Consider the following 20546-nt stretch of genomic DNA (forward strand, 5'->3'; position numbering starts at 1 on the left):
AATTTGATAATTTCTTGTTTGTACAAAAGCACCACCAACATACCATTTACCCTTCCTCTGGTGTTGGATCAGCCACTGGAATCAAGAAGTATAAGTGAATGCAATCAAACTTCTGTGGAGGAATAGGCTGGCTATCTCAGGTGTCTGCATCCCCCCTTATCCCCAGGCTGCCGATAGACCTAAAGTCTCAAAGGAGAGGGTTTTGTCCTTTTTATCCATCACAACTCAGACTACAAAGCACATATTTAATCTATGGTGATCACCCTGTATGAAATAGAAGTACCTCTTCCCATTCTTCCCCCCAGTCTGTGTTCGCCATCTCGTTTTGCTGTGAGTACAGTTGTCAGGCTTTTGTTTGCAATCACCAGGCAAGTAACCTCACAGAAACAAGCAAACACTCAATTCAGTTCAATTACCCTGAGTTTTCATTAATTGGCTGGCTAAAGTGAAATACTTCTCCTAAAACCACCCACAACCTGCAACTGAACATTAATGCAGGGAGCACTCTCTCTGCTGAAGATGCTTGTCACTAATGAGCCTCAGACTTCTTGCATAAGCCAATTTCCCATTCCACATAGCAATTATGTAAATGAAAGTGAAGTTCTTGATAACTCTCATTGGTTCCACTTGTCTCACAATTAAAGAAAGGAAAAACCTTAAAAAATTTCATTTCAGTTTGAGGAAAGAACTGGCTACTCAGACTAAAAAATAAAAATAATTTTTTAGAAAGGACAATTTAAATGGGCTTTCCTCTTTATCCCAAAAGACAACAATAAATGGATGAAAACCCAGCTACAAATGATATTGTTCAAAGCATTTACTTCATTGTGTGTAGTCACTCAATTTCCTGTTGCAGCCAACTGCTGCCGAAACCAGACACTGTGCAATGCACACAGTGAACAACATTCTAAATTAAATCTATTGGACATGACACGAAAGCCTTCAAATCCATCACGTGAACATTTTTACGGCCTTCACCACATCCTCACAGTGCGAGTTCTCCACCTTTATCCCTCACAATGCTTGTTGTAGATATTGTTCATGTCTCTTTTACAGGTGGGAACCTGAGGCACAGCATGACTTGGACCTGTTTCCTCAGGAGTATTGAATATAAGTCAATGTAAATTAGGCCCTTGGGGGACTTGGAAGATCTGAATCTAAGTGTCTTGTCTAACACTGGAGAGGAAGGAAAGTTGTTGGAGAGCAGAAAGCAGAAGCCAGATCTCACAGTTCAGCAACAGTATGGACTCCCTGTTCTCTTCCTCTCTTCCTGGTATTATAGCAACCTCTATTACTGGAAATCAAAACCCAAAACAATCTGCAGTTTAATTTGGTTTCATTAAAACTTAAAACCTAATTCATCAATAAAAAATAAAAATGAAAAAACTCCAGCCTTCCTACTATAATCCACAAATAAAATGAATTCATTATAGAAGTCTAAACCTCTGCTTTTGCTCCCTGTGTGCAACACTAGTATGAAAGTACACAGTATTTTCTTGTATCCTGTTAGAGATCCTTTGTAGTCTCTTCTAATCTAAGCTTGAGACTCTGAGCTCTGGTGAGTGTATTTTCAAATATTATTTATTATGTCTAGTAACACGGAAATCCTTATTGTGTTATTTGTGCCAGAGATTTTTCATCTCCCACAAATATAATCTCTACTTTATTAGTGTTGAAAGGAATTATTACACTACTTCCCACTACTTAAGAGGAAGGCAATTAACCCTTGACAGTTCTGAGAAGGTCACATGGTGAAAACTCAAATCCTGACTTCCACATACTTCTTAGAAAAGAACCTACTGGTGAGGTTCCCCAGATCCACCTCAGTATTTGTATAGCCTCTTGGTTGCACCCATTAGCCTTGAATAAAATTTTTAGGGTGCGATTTTTCATAGCTCATTTATTCACAGAAAAAGCAGGAAATTAATTTGATTTTTTCTTTTTGTATCAGTGGCAAGAAATCAAGACCTAATAGCAGGAAATCGCTGTAACCTAAAATTCATCCTTCAGACATGTGGAATGAAGTCCTCCCAGTGTTACTTATGGGGGAAACTTGCTCTATAACCTTAGGCTACTCAATCTGTCTGTACTGCTAAGATCATGTGAGAAACACCCATTCCTCCTGCTGAGATTGTGAGTTGAAGTCCAGTGTTAAGAGCAGCAGACAGAGATGCAAGAGATGATTCAGAGCTATGAGGGGCATGGCAGAAAATGTGCCTACATATGCAAAACTGAAATCTAAAGCTAAGTGATATTCACTTTTGTAAATGGTTCCTAGGTGAAATGTAAGATAAGGGATAACAGATGGATAGACATAAATAGACAAACCCAGGAAATTACAGGATGATATTAGTCACCATGACTGGAGCTACTCTCAGCGCAACAGTAGGCTGAACTGGCATAGTATCTTCATCTTCACCAAGGCACCATTCCTGTAGGAAAACCTTATACTATTCAGGTAAAGAGCAGAGGTTCAGGGAGAATCTCACTCGGTATTTCCCATTATTTCCCTGGTTAAAACTTGACCTCCAGTTAGACTATTTTCCAGCTCCTGAAGATGAGCTCGCAGACAAAACCACAAATTTTCAGCCTATATCTGTGCAGGGCTTTGTGTGGGGGTCTTTTGGTGAAAGTTATGAGAAATAAACTTGGTATGATACCAACGACTGCGCAAGAGAGAATGGTGCAAATACTCCTAAGATAACAACCAGCAAACTTCTGTCAAAGCAAGAGGCAGGATGAGTAACATGCAACGTGCTGACAAAGAGACACTCAGCACAAATGCACACTCTCAGGAGGTAAGTTAGTTCAGAGGAGGTGTTTATTAGGTCACAGAATGTACCAGGACAAAGCCAGGCTAAAGATCTTCAATATGTTTTTGTGCTTTGCAGTATAGACATAAGCTCTTGTTTACCTCACAAGAGTTGGCCTCAAAGCTGAGTTAACTCAGAGCAGTGAGACATGCTGAGATGTGCAGATGGAAAGTGCTACACAGGACTGGCAAGATCTAGTAACTGTTAATGAGTAAACACCAAAAATCATTAATGGATGTATCTGAGCTGTTTAAAATAAAATAGGGTTTTTCCCCCCATCTTCATTGGTTTGCTCTGTTGCTTCTGAAGAGAGAAATGTGCATCTTTCTCTATACACATGACAGAAATTAAGCTCAAATTTCCCAGAAAGTTAAAGAACATTGCCCAGTAAACAGGAAGGTGTCATCTGCCTAAGAACAGCCCAAAGGTGAAAAAGGTATTAAAGAGAAAAACTCCACCGAAGCAATATCTGGCTGTATATATTATGCTACTCAGGTATTGTGCAGAAGGGATGTAGCTAAACTGATGGGGGAACTGATTTTTTCTGTTTGAGATTTTAAACTTCTTTCCCCTAAACAGCCCTTAACTGCACACTCATCTCAGCTGGTCTCTGTTTCATATTCACAACAAACTGTGTGTCCAAGCTTTGATGAACACAGACGGTCATGGAGCAAGTGAGGCAGTGCAGTCTTCTGCCATGGGGTGTCAGCCCGAGCTCCAAGGAAGCGCTGCATTCATCTGTGCTCAGCATGTGACTCACCTTCCGGACCCGGATCCAGAGGTGTCCACCAGACGCTCTGAGAGGTGTCTCCCATGTTGGAGTTCAGGTGAAATAACAATAGCTTTAATGTGCATGTAAAAGAAGTAGTTTTATACTTTTCTTTACACAGAACAAGAGAGTGGGTCCTAGACCCCTTCTCCACTCCCTTTCTGTGCCACCTACACTGGAGTGCTGAGAGCCAACACCTTCTACAACACTAACCCTCATTTCTTGCTGTGAAGGACTGTAGTATAATGACACTCCAGAGCCAGTGGCTGTATTCAGACAATCAAAAGCAGAAATTGATTCATTGCTGAAGATTTTCCAAAAGCATATTAGCAAGTTGTGACAGGTTAATGTGTAGAGATTCGGGGAGAAATATGTTCACAAGCAGAATTATTCTCCTAATTTTTGATGTGCTACAGCAGCTACAATGATGTTGCACCATACTTCAATTTAGGATATCAGCCATATTTAAAAACCTCCCACCTAGGAGAAAAGTCAGTGGTTTTAATTACATTAACAGATTCCCAGATTACTGTTATTACTGCAACTCATTGCACAGTGCAGAGTGGAAGTAGTAGGTCAAACATTTCCCTTTTTGGATCCGTTGTATTACTCCCTAAAATGTGAACCAACTATAAAAAGTTTCAAGACCATAGATAATGATGTACTCTCCTACACTGTCACTTATCACAAAAAAAATCAGAGCTCTTTATATTAAGTAATAGAGTTTCACAATACCCTTATGATACAGCTACAATAACCCCTTTACAAACACATGGGGAAACTAAAACAGAGGGACGCTGATTGCTCAAGATCAGAGCTGCGAAAAAGAGCCCAGCAATCACAGGAATTAAGGACTAGTAAACCCTTCTGGGTCCTCAGCTCCTCCAGCAATACACATAGCTTAGTGCTACTAGACTCAGGAGTTTTTGTTTCTGTTAAGTTCTATCCTCGAGTTCTGCTTTTGGTATTCACTGGCTTGAGTGAGTCCATTGGACACAGGGTGTCAGACATATATGGGTACTATCCATATGTGTCACAACTTCATTTTTTTGTGTTATTTAACCAAATGAAATATCAGTAACACAGGGATCTTCTCTACACTATAATTTCGATTGAGTTTCTTTTCTAAAAGCAACAAATGCTGAAATAATTCTTGGGAACCTAAGTATGAGTAACATGACTGTTCCTTCTAACATAATGAGAAAAATTTATTCTTACTTTTAAGGAGTTTATATTGTGTTTATATCATATATGATTTTTTCTAATTTACTTTTTGCTTTGTTTGGTTTGGGTTTTTTTTTTAATATCAACTTTTGATACTAAGAGTTGATGCCTGTTTGGTAATGTGCAATCTCATTTCTTTAAGATGACAAACCAGAAGATAGAGCACCATCCCTCACTTACATGTTTTTCTTCTAATGCTGCACTTTCTACATTGTCCGCAGCATTATAAAATAGTCTTGTGAAACAGATCTCTCAAAGTCATAGCCTGCAATGCTAGAGTAAAAAACTATGGCCCAGAGTGGTTGGAGACTGATTTTATCACTTTCTATACTGGCACAGAAAGATGTAGTGAGTCAACTACTCTACTGATCTCCCCACCACATGCAGCCCTTGGATGCACATTTAAATGGACACATTTAAATGGTATCATTTCAGGGAGTTTATGATCTTACCAGTGGAGGGGGTTGTGGGAGCAAATTTTGAATGCTCAATATGACTTCCCACACACGAATGTAAGGGGAAGAATAAGTTACACGGTATCTGCAGTAGAAGGTGAACTTTTATCACTTGTCTGCAAAATCCAAGCCTGTCATTTTGAACTTTCGTAGTTCCTACAGTGCATGATTTGCTTCATACATTTTTATGTTACCAGCTGTATAATTTAAAATCAATGTGAAATTGTGGGTTTTCCTAACATTCTTCTCCATTCTATCAAACCTTTAAGCAAGTGCTTATCTAATAAATGAGCAGGTTCCATTTAAACCAACAGGATTGTTTTTAAGCTTCAAGTAACAAACCAGCATTTTACTATACACAATTTTACAGCAATCACCAGACAAAGTGTCTGCTTCTGACAGATCAGGTCATATTCACAGGCTACTATAGTGTGGAGGAAGCTGTTTCTTCATGGAACACAAAAGAGGACCCAAATTTACATGATTTTAGAGACAGCAAAGAAGAAACCAAAAACTAAAATGTGGTTTTGTTCCCCCAAAGACTGCACTGTTTGAGCCATTTGGTTTGTTATTGTACTTCAAGCACTTCCCAATCATCGTTGAAAATGCAAAGATGGGATAAATTGTAAATTATTCCCTGTTCAGGATACACCTTACTTTTAATCTTCGGCAAAGGTGTGAAAACTTTGTATGAAATCCAAGACAAAAAGTGAACATGTAAACATCCAGACATTCCTTCTGCATGGGAAATCTGTAGGAAAGGAAGCGTTGAGTTGCAGCATTATCTGCAGGCTCTGCAGTGTCACACCAGCAGGGAATGCAAGTCTAAAGAGGAAGAAGAGAGTTGAGTTCTCTTGTTCTTCAGTATGTCACACAAACCTGAGGTCTCATTCTCCTCAGGCCTCTATCTTCTTGTCCAGTTTGTTGTAGTTCCCTTGACTTCCTAATTACTCCATCTTAATCTTTTTGTTAGAGAGTGAGCAAGATCAGGTTTGTGGGCAGTGAATGGTTCAAGGCTGTTGTTCAAACCAGATTCACATTCCATGTAAAGCAAAACTGTGTGTTCCAAATGTTTCTACTAAAAAGTTAACCATAGAAGGCAGGGTAATCCTTTCTCTCAAGTGGAAATGGAAAAGAAAAAGAAGAACCCAAACAAATCACAAACCCAACTCATAATCAATTATGTCACCCACACACCTCTTTTAAAAATTAATATTGAATATACTTCTACAAAGACATGGCACAGCTCAAATACTGGAGCTGTACTTCGCACACAAAGCGCTGGCTAAAGCTCTATGGCTCAGGTTTAGAGCGTTTCAGACTAGCTATTACAATGGTCCTTTTCAGACATAAAAGAACTCATGCACAAATCACCTATAACTTTCCCCTTTCATTGTGACATCATTATCCAACCTGGGACATAGCTTTTCTGCAGATGGAATATTTTGAGTCAGCTGCTAGAGGGTACATGTCTCTAGCTATTTGGATTCCTTGTGTTTATCTCGCATGTTTGGAAAAGTATTAAATTATATATATATATTTGCATCTTTGAAGCACTGACATCATTTTACAGATAAGACACAGTTTGTCCTGCTCTCCGTGTTCCCTGTTTTAATCTCTAGACAGCAAGATTTTTCAGAGCAGTCCCTGTCAGTAATATCGATGGGAAATTAAAGCAACTAGCATTCCTTGGCTAGAGTAGCAAATTAAACAAATCCTTCTGAAAGGCCCACATATACACCTGAATGCACAGAAAATTCTCGTTTTTCTTATTTACATGCATAATGTTACGCTACAGAGGTACTGGTCACAGAGTAATGTCCTGGAGATCAGTTAATAGCGCGGAATTCTTTGCTGAACCTCAAATTCTATTTCTGGCTTGTCAAAATTCAAACCTGACTTCTATTTCCCAGTATTTTTTTTCTCAATTTATGAAATTCATGGTGAAAATATAATCATGGTTTTAGTCTTACAAAATATAAGTAAACAAACTACACCACTTCTACAACTTCATTTCAATTAATACATCCAGAAGGAAAATATTAATTCATTTTTTACATAATACAGTGGATTTTTTTCCTGGTAGTGTCAGAATGAAGTTCTAGGAGAAGAATAAGAAAGTTGTTCTCGTACTGGAGTCTTCTCCTTACTCTTACTTTTTACCCTGAAAAACCCTTCAGGAGCATTATGCAGAATCCTGAATCAAGATTTATCTTTGATTCTTTGCTGGGAAAGACAAGAGCACCATTTTCTTTCTATGTGGACTGTGTCACCTTTCCCACCTTTTATTATTACTTGCCTAATTTGCACACATGTATGAAGGCACAAACTGCAATCACAGCCTTTTTGTGTCAGGTCTTTTACAAACACAATGGAACTGTCTCTCTCTGCAAAGTTCCTGCAACTTTTTTTATAGTAAACGGACAGAAATAGGTGTGATTCAACTCATCTTAAAATAGGTATGTTAAATTACTCCCTCAGATTACCTGTTTCTCTCCTCTGGCTATAAAGGGAGACTGGTTGATTAGTTTAGGTGGAGACACTCACAGAATAGATATCAGCAGTTAGATAAGATTATTTTTACCCTCAGTCACAGATTTCCAAGGCTTCTTTCATCTCACAGCCATAACTCAGGTTACAGATGATTTATTACCTGCCCTTTGAATATAGTCTAACACAAGACAGCTATTTCCTGCTAGTATAGAAATCTTGGTGAAATAAGGTTTGTTAGAAAGCTTATATATAAATCATGCAAGATACCCTCCCCAGGGAAGAACCACTTTTATGTTAGCTGGTAAGAATATATATTTATATATGTTTTAACTAATGAATATTGACTTCTTTCTTAGCAACTGTCATCTAAAGTGCCATTTATAGATCTCAGGATATTTAAATCCCAATTTTTTAAGATTTTTTACATCCCATAGTCACTAGGACATCCTGATTACCTATATTCTCAAGAAACCATCACTCCCTCCAGCATGTCTGTAATGATTTGGTAAGCAGAACACTGGGCCATGATTCACATGATTCACAAATTTTTTTAAAGACAGTCTTAAATATACTTGTGGTCCCTATACAAAAATACAGTTTCACCTTCCTGAAATTTAGTATTAATTTAGTTTCTTCTAGACCCCAAAGTCTTCCATCTGAGATTACTGCTGAGACTTCACATTTATCACATGGGTTGTTTAGCAAAATCTTTATTGCAGAATTACCTGCTAAATGTGAAAGTAAACATGAAGAGGTTGAGTTGAATGAGAATGTAATAAGGCTAAATGATCTTCTGACTGAGGAACCGCTCTAACACGTGGCTACAGGCATGCTGCAAACTCCTTCATATATTCCCTCACTCATTTCTGCATTTTAGATCCGTAGAAGATTGTCCCTTAATTGGTGGGTCACAGCCTTCAACAAAGATGCCTGTGGCCTTTCTTTTGGGAGTTTAACTACTTAAAAAGTCTAGAAAGCAGCTTTTAGAGAAACTTGAAGATGACAGAGGAAGAGAGCAGATGACATGAAGTTGGGTGGGAGTGCCGATGTGCTGGAAGGTAGGAAACCTCCACTGAGGGATCTGTTCAGGCTGGATCAATGGGCCAAGGCCAATTGTATGAGGTAGTAAAGTGGGCGTTGGTCTTTCCTCCCAAATTATAGCACAAGCAGAAATGGCTTCAAGCTGGGCCAGGGGAGGTTCAGATAGGATATCAGGAAAAATTTCTTCATGGAAAGGGTTGTCAAGCATTGGAACAGGCTGTTGAGGGAAGTGGTTGAGTCATCACCCCTGGGGGTATTTAAAAGACATGTAGATGTGGCACTGAGGGACATGGGTTAGTGGTGGGCTTGGGTTAATGGTTGACTTGATGGCCTCAGGGGTCTTTTTCAAACCAAATGTTCAATGGTTCTGTGAAAACACTCAGTTGTGATATCTATGTATTTCTTAGCTAATATTAATCCAGTACAGGAGCACCTTCTGAAGAATTTTCTAGCATTTCTGTAGACCTGTTCAGTATGTCGTATTCCCTCTGATATCTCCTACCTCAGGGGAAAATGAGGTTATTAGGGCTGCCAGTTACCCCTGATACTGCTCCAAGTTCACACTGAATTCAAGGTGCAGGACAAACTTTCAGTTTTATCTATTACATCTGTAGAAAGACAATACACGTTCTTCCATCTTAGCACTAAATCTGCTGCACCATCGTTTCAGGTACTTGGAGCTCACAGGAATTTATAGCTCCATGAACTGCTAAGACAAACTCTGGTTTTGGTTCTGATGACAGACTTGAAGGAGCTTTGTTGGTAAAACAGAGTTGTTTCCTGCATAGAATTCTGGATACATTTTGTGTTTGGTTTTTTTCTCCAGTGATATATATAAATTTTTTATATGCTAGTTTGTAACAGCCAATTGTCAAGATTTTCGTAATTTATTGCAAGCTATCCATTTTTAATGCTGCTTTGCCTTTTTGGCACTCAGTGAACAAGAAATATTAAAACTTATCGCAGACTTTAAGCTGTGATATGCTATTTAGTTTGCCCATTTTGACATCCCAATTCCAGAAGTAATTTTCTACTAAAATTTTGGTGTTCTAGACTAAAGAAAAAATAAATAAAGACTAAACCAACACTAATAACCAGTGACTTCTGAAAATTTAGACTCATGTTCAACAAACCAGGGTTGAACATGACATGTTTATCTGCATGTACTGAGTTGCAAATACACTTTTTAGAAGTTTTGAAAACTCAGCTGCTGAAGGTTGAAAATACACATTCTTTACCAGAGCAATACTCACACAGACCCTCCAGGGCTAAAATAAGCCTACTTGGAAAGTGCAAAGACAACATTTTTCAGGCGTGAACTCATTCAATGCATCATCATTTTCCTATTTAAATGTTTGAAGAGACTTGTTTTAGTTTTGAAATATTGTGTTTAGCATATTTATATTTAGAATAAATGGAGATGTTATATATAGGATAAATAATTTCTAAAGGAGACACCATAATTTTAAAATTGCTTGATCAAAAAGTTCAGAGTGTTTTCTACCTCAGTGTGACTTTTGATTAAAGTTGCACATTTCTGAGATGAATCCTTTATCTTAACCTTGCCTTTTGACATTTTGAATTAGCCTCATGGAAAGAATTACAAAAAACTACCTCTCTACTCATACACAGATTCCGTGATGATAAAAAGCAAGTTGTCCTATTAATTTCCTTGTACAAAAGATCCTAACATAAATGCAGTCTCTTATCTCTGATTTATTCTATAAATCAAGGTTCATTTCTTAGACATACTGAAACATGAGACGATGGAATAACTGACCTGCTTGGGATCAGCAGAAAGTTTTCCTCCCTAAATGCTTAATGCTTTGTTAAAACAAAGATGATCTATGCTTTTTGTAGTGTTTATTTCTGTTTCTAAACTCATAGCCAGTTACCTAAGAGACTTTTTAGTTAGAGAATTCATATCTGAAAAGAATTTCATTCTTCAAAAACTTATGAGATTGTTAATTTGTTGTGTCACATAGTTGTGTAGCTGACACTCTATATATTTATTCCAAATATTAATTCAGGTGGTGAAATTCCCTGACTAAAGTATGGGACATTAAAATAGGACACCACATAGTTTTTTTGCATCAGTGCAGAGTTGGATACAACTGTTGCCTGGGTACAATTTACCTACTGAATTAGTGTAAATGACTCATCAGTCATTTTAGAGCAGTGATGGATTTTAAAGGACTCTCAAGATTGAACCTTACATTAGAATGAAGTCAACAAGGATCACTGTATGGGGAAATCAAAGGCACAAAAGTGAACCTGGAAGAAAAGAGAGCTCTGTGAAGGTCCAATTCACACTGGAGTGGTAGGTCTGAAACATCTGTATGGACAATTTAACCCCAGAGCTGAAGTTCATCTTTGCCTCCAAGCAGCAGAAATACTGTGTTGGCTCTCTGCATGTGAACAACTGGATTCTGTCCCTGACAGACCTTCAGTGGCCACTGATGATGAAGTTTTGTGTCTCAGACTCACTGTTCAGGGGAAGAGACTTGTGGTACGTGTTGGTGCTTACAGACCCTTCCTAGTTTTGGCTTTCTCCACTAACCAGGTCTCAATTTAAGATTGGGGTGCTGTTTAGCATCTCCAAGACTGTGGCCTGTATGATCTGTCCCAGATTCTGGAGGAGGGAAATGAGGGCATTCAGCTTAGTTTAGGGTCTGCAATGGAAAATCTCACAGCCACTAATCCATCTTTTCAGCTTCCATCCTTTGAGTAATTTATGAAAGGCCTTGACTGGAAGATGACTGAATCTTGCACAAAGAATTAGCACATCTGTCAGAGATATCTTCAGTTTATTCTTTTTTACCTTTTTCACTGTTTATCTCTTCTCTTGGAATATCATGGAATTAGTTCTGTTTAGATTATGAACCAACAATTCTTAAAATGTCTGACCACAGAATCACAGAATGGTTTGGGTTCAAAGGGACCCTATAGATAATCTAGTTTCAGTCCCTCTGCAGTGGGCAGGGAAACTTCACTAGATTGGGTTGGTCAGGGCCCCATCCAGTCTATCTTGAATGTTTCCAGGGATGGGGTCATCTCTTATGATGTCATAGCTGAATTTTTCTAGAAGAACTCATCCCAAAAATATCTTCTGTCACAGTGAAGTCCCCTCTGAATATAATTTTTGTTTGTCAGGTATGCTTTATTATATGTATTAAATGCACATTTACTTTCAGATTAATTTTAATAAGCTTTGAAAACAAGCCCATGTGTTTGCTAAAGCATAAATTTCTCCCCCCTTTTCGCATGCTTCAAAAGCAGTAACCTTATCTTCAGTTAATGGAGGCAGAAATTACCTTCCAAAAAGTTATTGGAACTAATGACTACAATTTCATACTGTTCCACAAGTCATGGTGCTGTTTCTTCTTGCTCTAATGAGCAACTAAAAGCAACTGCTTGTTTTGACTGCATTAAGAAGCCATTTACAAGAAAAGGTTTCTCTTTAATTATTGAAGCAGAATTCCTTCATTAGGAACTTCTCTGAGATAGTCAAACACTAACAAAGAAATTAGGATAACTACTTGTTTATTAAAATCAGGCACAAACAGTTAATTATGAAGCATATCAGAAATGTAAATAACCCTTCAAATTATGTCTTAGGTGCAAGGTAACCACAGGTCAACACCTAATTTATAGGAAAAGGCATTCAGTGTGAGTGATCATGAACTTGTGTAGTTCAGACACAGGTTACAGCAATGTTCTTCATTTTAGGGACATGGTTTAGTAGTGGACCTGAATGTGTAACATTAATGGTTGGACATGATCTTAAAGATCTTTTCCAACCTGAACGATTCTATGATTCCATGATTTTCTGATCTACTTTTTTATTTTTTCTTTACATACCACAATGGAAATTGTGCTACTTTTTCCTTGTCACTTAATGTCAGATATTTCATTTTATGAAAAAGCTTAAAATTATGGGTACATGAAACACCTCTACATCACCAATCAAAAGAGTAAATGTGTAATGACAATCACAAGTACTTTTTCTTAACTTGTCTGGAACAAATATTGCATCTTATCTCCTCTGCCTTGTATGAGATAAATTAAGAAAGAACCACATTCCTTGGCTGTCCTTGGCCGTTTGCACTTTTAGACAATAATCCAATTTAATTGACTAAAATTAGATGGAAGACTTCTACAATCTAATAAAGACTAGCATGGCAGGTGATAATTTTTCTTAAATAGTCTGTATTACTTGTAATTACATTTTCAGGCCAAGTTTTCAAAAAATATTTGTCTATTTGAAGTTTTGAGAATTAGTAATATGGTACTACTTGATGGAGAAAAAAAAAGAAATCAGAACTCAAATCAAAGTCCTGAGTAACTTATTTAGTTATATGCCATGCAAAATATTTTTCGTTCTTTATTTTCACCCACCAAAACAGTATGCTTGGCCTGTGAGGCCAAGGTGATAGGCAAGCAGCTGTCCCTGGTTGTAGAACATGAAAATGAAGCATAGTGGGTTGAAAACCAGAATTTATAAAAAAACCTAACTGCAACTTTCACTACTAAAGAACAATTCTCTCAGTACAGTAATGCTTCCAAGTGGTGTGCAAACTAATGCAAAACACTGCAGAGGAAATTAAAATTTTTATTTTTCCTGAGATTTGGCTTATCTAGTATCTCCAACAATGTAATTCACCCTCAGATTCTTTTTCAGCATTAGTGCTGCTAAGATTTATCCCATGCATATCATCTTCCTTATCTGGTCTTCAACTATACTGTTCTCCTGGTCTCCACCATTGGAACAAGCTCCCCAGGGAAGTGGTGGAGTCACCAGCCCTGGAAGTGTTCAAAAAACGAGTAGATGTGGCACTCCACAACATGGTTTTGTGGGCATGGTGGTATTTGGACAAAGGTTGGACTTGATGATTTTGGAGATCTTTTCAAAATGTTATGATTGCATGATTCTGTGAAAAGTTACCAGCCACTAGTATTGTCTTGTCTCTAAGAAAACTCACTTTGCTAAAAATGCTTAGGAGTATGAATTAAATGTATATATTTTTATGAATATGTGCATATGCAGATAGGATTCAGGCATATTGCTGTTCATACACTGACTCAATACAAGCTGATGTGCAGCTTCGATGACAGAAGTGACCAGATCACAGGGGCTCTTGGGCTCCAGCACAGCTCTCCTTGGATTTGACTGAGCCACACGGCCCATCCTCTTCCCAAAACGTAGACAGGATGCGGCCAAACTGTGGCCGATGTAGTAGCTCATCGAGGTTTCCTTTGCAACCTGTCAGTGCTGTGCCATGGACAGAGTCCTTGCTGTACACATGTGGTTGGTCACCACCAAGGGACATAGACTTCAGCTTCCCCTCTCCAGAATTATTGGAAACTACAATGGTTTTTGCCTCTGTTGCTGAAAACATCTAGTGGGAAGCAAACATTGCTAATGCTGCCAGTTCCCAAGGTATTATTGTAAATCCTGTACATTTAATAAAAATAAAAAGCCATGTGCATTGGAAAATAAATACTGAGTCTTATTTATTTTATATATTTACATATTTTATGTATTTTATTACTGCATATATTCACAGATTTTAATATAAATTTACATAATCATTTTCAAAGTATATTTTCAGTTCTCACAGATCCTATGAACCCAATAAGGGAAAGATTAAAAATATTTCCTTTACACCAAACTCACGAATGTCAGTTATTTTATATTCTTGTTTTAGAGGCAGGAGTTTATTCACAGTTTTATAACACACTTGTTTCTTTGTGATGCTACTTTTGTCTTATTGAAACATGCACAGCAATTTAATTAGTCCCGTACCAGCTTTTCTCATAGTGAGAGAGGTCAGCGGCATGAAAAAAAAACAACAGTATGGCCTGTGTGCCTTTAAGTTCAGTCCCATTAAATGATGCTCTCTTGCAGATCTATGAAATCAATTAGGAAGTACTTGCAAAGATAGCCAAGGAGAAACTGTTTAAATCCTTAATAGCTTAAATACCCCCTGTCTTGATGTCAGCCCCATAAAGCTATTAGAGCCCAGTCTGGATTGCATTAGCACTATGAAAGTCAACTGCTAATCCTGCAACTGCACTGCCTGCCTCGTCTCTCTCCTGCCCCTGCATCTGCATGAATTGTTCCTTGAAGAGGTGAAAGAACCCTTAGTATTGGCCTGACACTGAAGATGTATGAGGGAGAAGAAAATACTGTTCTTTTAAAAAAGTAAATATAGTAAATAGTTGAGTTTTTTCCTTAAATAGTACAGCCATCCCTGGTACAACAGGGAGTAGTTTGCCTTTTTTATTGTTTGTTGTTGAGTGATTTTTGCACCAAGAAAGTAAAATTCTATCTGTAAAATTCATACTGAGAATATTTCATTAGTTTAAGACTACTTATACCAGAAACTGCTGTAATTTGAGGGCATTTCCGGAGAACTTCAGGTGGCTCTGCATATGCCAAGGGAAAATTACATTGGAATATTAATAAAAATAATTTTCTTTCTTCCTTTTTCACAACAAAATGTTTTTCCAAACCTAGACTACATACATAAATTATACATTCATTGATTTTGCAAAGAAATTTCTTTATTCAGATTTTGAATTTGGGATTTTTTTTTCATGTGATTTATTTTCAGATTTTGGTTTAACTTTTTCAATTTTATACAGATAAACCTTGTCTAATGATTTTGTTTTTTATTTAAAGGAGACTTCCAAATTAAACAATACACTTTTTTACTTAAAAAAAAAAAGAACCTTAAATACATAAAAGAATATTAAACTGGAAAACTCTCAGTGAGGAGCCACGTATAAAAGAGATGGTTGCAGATAAGATGGTGAGAATTTCCTCTGCTTTTCTGAGAGACACAAGCCCAACTCAGCCCAAACCCACACCAGAACAGAGAGATTAACAACTACGGAACATTAGGGAAATCCAAGTTTGGATCCAAATCCAGGCTCACCTGTTCCCCCCACACACTCCTCCATCTAACCCACGTACAGTCATGTCACCTTCCTCTAGGATCTGCTCACCTGTCTGTCCTCCAATCGTAGCAAACAGCCTGTGGGGAATTCTGGATGGGATCTTCAGTCCAGCTCTTATCTGGTAATACCTTGGGAGAAAGAATGAAAAATTACATGCTGTTAGAGAAGTGACCACTCGATCCAACCTAAAAGTCTGTGAATCCTGGGCATCCACTCTCAAAAGCGCTCAAGAAAATGGGCATGCTCAGGAATACTGGATCTTTTATTCTGCCTTTTAACTTTAACTAAAGTAGTTTTAATCTAGCCTCTCCTATTTTACAGCAGGCAGAGTGGACACTGTGTGACTAATGAGGAAAGGTTGTGAAAAGCTCCTCCTGTGTGGCCTCCTGTAGGGAAAAGAGACATTGAGAAACATCTATGATAAAAAGCAGTGAGATCAGACAAGAAGGGAAAAAAAAATACAAAAAAAAAAAAAAAAAAAAAAAAAGGAAATTTCTGTGGAAAGAACAAAAGTAGTAATCTCTCATCTAGGAATATTTAAATTATGCATCGTGGCTATCATTCTGCTGTTCCATGTTGAGGCTACCCCATCAAGAAAATGTTACCATTAATCATTTGCCCAGTCTTCACCCTGGACTTCTCAGGGGTGGGGGTCCCGAGGTCGTTCAAGATATTTCACCATTTATGCATTTTTTCTAACAAAAGAATTAATGATCATTGACTACACAGTTCACTTATTCTATTGGTTCAGTGATTCCCTCTCTTCTAATGCTAATTAGGCCCATGCTCAGTCTTTCTGTTCTGTTCAGTCCGTGGGTTTCTTGAGTTGGTAGTTGTGATCTCCCCCTGCCAGAATTACCTTTTACTCAGCCAGAGCTGATTTCAGCACAGTTGCTGAGTTTGCTTTCCTTGTGGCCCATAAATTCTGCATTCTTTATGTCCATTATCAGTGATAAATTATTCTCTCCCAACTTTTTTAACCTCTCCCTAGGTCTGAGATAACACCTGGACAATAGTACCACCTTTACCTTATCTCAGGCTCCTGCTCTGGTGGCTTAACTTACAGTCCAAGTTCCAGCTATCCAGAGAGACATATTAGTGGGGCTTTGGTGGTTGCTGATGGTTGCAGATGGCATCTGTCCCATAACTTGGGGTGATCTTTGTTTGACTAGCAATATGTGTATGAGCAGTTGCTTCTTTACACAGTTTGCCAGAGTGGGAATTTACCTCTGGATGCATTACCTGGGATGTGCTGACCAGATCTCGCCTATGCCAGGCCTGGAGTCAGCACCACCCCATTATTACTCCATTCTGTGCTTATCTCATGGCAAAGTCCTGTGGTGATGGTGTTTGAGATGGGCAACAAAAGTATTTGAGATGGCCTCTACAAAAAAAATTATACCCTTGAATGGTTGAATAATGTGCTCAGTCCCTGCAAAGAGACAGGACAGGGAGGAATGGCTTCAGTCTGAAAGACAGTAGCTTTAGATTAGATATTAGGAACAAATTCTTTACTGCGAAGGTGGTGAGGCACTGAAACAGGTTGCCCAGAGAAGCTGTGTATGCCCTATCCCTGGAAGCGTTCAAATCCAGGTCCTCCACCACAAAAGTGTAGGAAAGGACTGTCTGATAGTGATATGGAGATATTGCCTCCAAAAATAACAAGCTGTTTTGCTTCTAGAACCTTGGTAGAAGTGACATGTGAATTGGACACTTACAGACTTACAGCAAATCCAAGAAATGCATAAAGGTACAGAAGGGCTGCTGATGAGAAGAAGCTAAACAGTCGTTTTGCAAAGGGGGTGAAGTGGACATAACTTGTCTTCCTGAGTGCGGCCTCAGAAATATATGAGGCTTTATGGTAGATTTTAAGGAAAAGAATAATTAGGAAATAAATGAGAAACTGCAGTACAATTCCTGTTTTGCTGCAATTAGGCTGAATCTGGCTCATTAAAGTTGGACTAGGCAGTACCTCTGTTTGAGCAAACAGCTGGTTTGTAGTGTTTGGGTTTTTTTTTCCTTTTTAATGGCGAGAGCAGTGCAGAAAAGCTTATTTAGACTTCAGAAAACTAGGGACAGCATGGAAAATTGCCAACTAATGAGGAACAGGCACTGTGAAGGGATGATCAGGAAACAGAAAGCTGATTTTAGGAACTAAAGGAACTTGGTAAGTTAACTCAGCAAAACACTGAACTATCAGATCCCCTCTCTATCTAAAAACATGGGAGGAAAAATGTCAGGAACAAAAAAGAAGAGTGAGGTACAAAAAAGTACACCTTTGGCACAAGAACAACCACAAGAACATCCAAACTGCCCATGAATAAATCCAGTTTAGACATAATAAGCTGTAGCTGGCAAAGGAGCAAGACTGTAAAAAAAAACAAAACAAAAACACCTCCTAACAGAAGCAGGAATGAAAAAGCCAATTTGTTTTTATGGGGAGCTCTGTAAATTTCCAAATGATTTATAAGACATGGATCCTTCTTATTTGCAGGACAATGCTATGTATGCAGACAGTGCATATTACTCCAAGTCCCTTCTCTCTTGCAAGATAAACTGCATGGGTCACCTGAGTAGCAATGAATTTGCCATCCCCACCTTCACTGGCTATTTGTGAATTGCTCATCTTTAAAATTAAATAATTTTAATAGCCTCTTTGTTTTCCTGTGCCTGGACACATATTAAGCCCTGATGACCTGTACTGACTCACCTAGAATGCTGACATAGCCTCCCTTGGGAGCCTGACTCCACTGACACGTGCTGGGTGACACTGGCTCCCCTTGCCCCCTCCTTCAGGAGGCAGACCTGCTGACACCTTTCAGTCTCTGGACACTGAGGGAGGTGCTCAGATCTCCTCTCCTAATGTTAGGATAAGAAAATGTTTTAGCTACAGATAACTCATCATGTCATCTCTAGTGATCTAACCATACCACAGGGCAGTACCTAATTCTAGAGGATTTACATAAAAAACAAGAGAGAGATGGGTCAAGAGAGCAGGGTGTAACATCCCTGTTACTGACACTTGGGATTCCATCCTTCCCTTCCTTCCTCCTCTCAGATTAATATCAGAGTATCTCAGCTCTCATCTAGTCCTGCAAATTGCTGCCTGCTTGTCTTTCCTCACCATTGACTGGCAATGACATTGTAACACCCAGGTTAGGAAGGGCTGACTAGTTTGAGAGAAGCAACTTGTAATATAATATTGATGTATCATGCCACCAAACCAGATCACTTCCACCAGGAGCCCTGACAGACCAGACTGCTCCTCCCTGATCCTTCCTAAAGAATGGAAATCAAAATCATTGGCTCAGTAACAGCGTCATAGGAGCCAGACAAGTTCAGAACTGAATAGCTTTCCTCCTGCTTTGAATTATACCCGAACAGCTCCAAGCCTTAAAATTTCATCCTTAGCTAAATAAACAACCCTTAAGCTAATACATACTGCAAACAAATGAGCTGTGTGCTGAGCCTGATCAGTCAGCCTGGAGTTTCTCCTGCTCCTCAGACCAGTGTTGGAGTTGCCCTCCAGCAACCCCAATCAGCAAAATTTCTCCACTAAATTACTACTTCCAGGGAGCCAAGTGTTGCAGCACACTTGGAAGTCAGTGACCTGACAGGCAAGGAAAAAACCAGGTTTCTTCATGAAAACAGCATGAGAAGAAACTTCAAATCTCAGTGCAAGACCTAACTTCATGGGCCACAAGGAAGGTTTGAACTCAGGGGTTTCAGATGGAAAAAAACACGTTCCCCCTCTGGAAACATTAGGAGACCTTTCTGTCCTATACTGATGTTCCCCAGAAGAGGATTTCCAAGTGTATTATCATCTGAGAGCTGCCTGTTACATATTTTGGAAGTTCACGCAGGACAGGAGAAACCTCTCTGACTACCCAGGCTGATTCCCAGAAAAATATAGTAATCAATTATCTGCCAAACACACTATTATTTCCCACATAAACACTGGGGGGCAAAACTTCAAAACCAGAAGCTTTCCATGCAGTTAGCTTCCTGCTGAAAAAGTGAAAAGTGAAAAGCTGTCAGGTGAAGTACCTGTCTTGGAGGTATAGGAAGAAAGCCATGATAAAAGGAGGCCAATAGACCCTCGTTTATTTCTCCTTTCCCTTCAGTGAAACAAATCAGAGGTGTAGCCGCACAAAATTCCACAAGTTTGCATAAAAAAACCAGAGAATTTTCCTTGCTTGTGGTGATAATGCTTGAGGTTACATATCTAACAGAGTCAATAATATTTCACGGATCTATAAAATGCATGAGTCACACAGAAGTGCATTGTATGAATCCATCTCTATTTTGTATATAAATGTTTTGGTGGGTTCTTTGGCTATTCAAATAGGACAGCATGGGAGAAGGTGATAATTTTACACCTAAGATTGAAAACAGATGAATAAATCAGACTATGGGGTAAAATTATCACATAAGCCAGCACAATGTGCAATACCATGTGCCTGAGTGGTCCTACAATATGACCACAAAATGTGTCATTCACATCTACAAATGCTGATACAGATATTTTCTCAATTAAATATTATTTCAAGAAGCCTTTTTGACCTCACTCTACCTCAGGGTCCTGGCAGGCTCTAGAATAGCCCAGAAAAAAAGGAGTGAATGTGTGACACAGGAGCTACCAGCAGGCAGCACATTGTTACTCACAGCAGCCATCACCATTCCTACTGTCAGAAATTTCTTCCCACCTTCTTGGCAGCCAGAAGGAAACCTCGGACAGCCCAGGGAATCTCACACTCCCTCTGGAAGCTATTAGAGGTAGAAGAGGAA

General features: G+C 38.7%; 1 protein-coding gene across 2 annotated transcripts in view; it reads right to left on the reverse strand.

Moving 5' to 3' along the window:
* Positions 1–20546, reverse strand: part of FAM135B (family with sequence similarity 135 member B) — a 195756-nt gene that overhangs the window by 89214 nt on the left and 85996 nt on the right. For both annotated transcript variants that reach the window (XM_027684433.1, XM_027684432.1), the window contains exon 3: positions 15807–15886. In XM_027684433.1, the coding sequence (XP_027540234.1) occupies positions 15807–15886 (80 nt within the window). The remainder of the gene's footprint in view (positions 1–15806; positions 15887–20546) is intronic.

Source organism: Neopelma chrysocephalum, unplaced genomic scaffold, assembly GCF_003984885.1.
Source record: "Neopelma chrysocephalum unplaced genomic scaffold, ASM398488v2 Primary Assembly neopelma1_66, whole genome shotgun sequence".
NCBI lineage: Eukaryota > Metazoa > Chordata > Aves > Passeriformes > Pipridae > Neopelma > Neopelma chrysocephalum.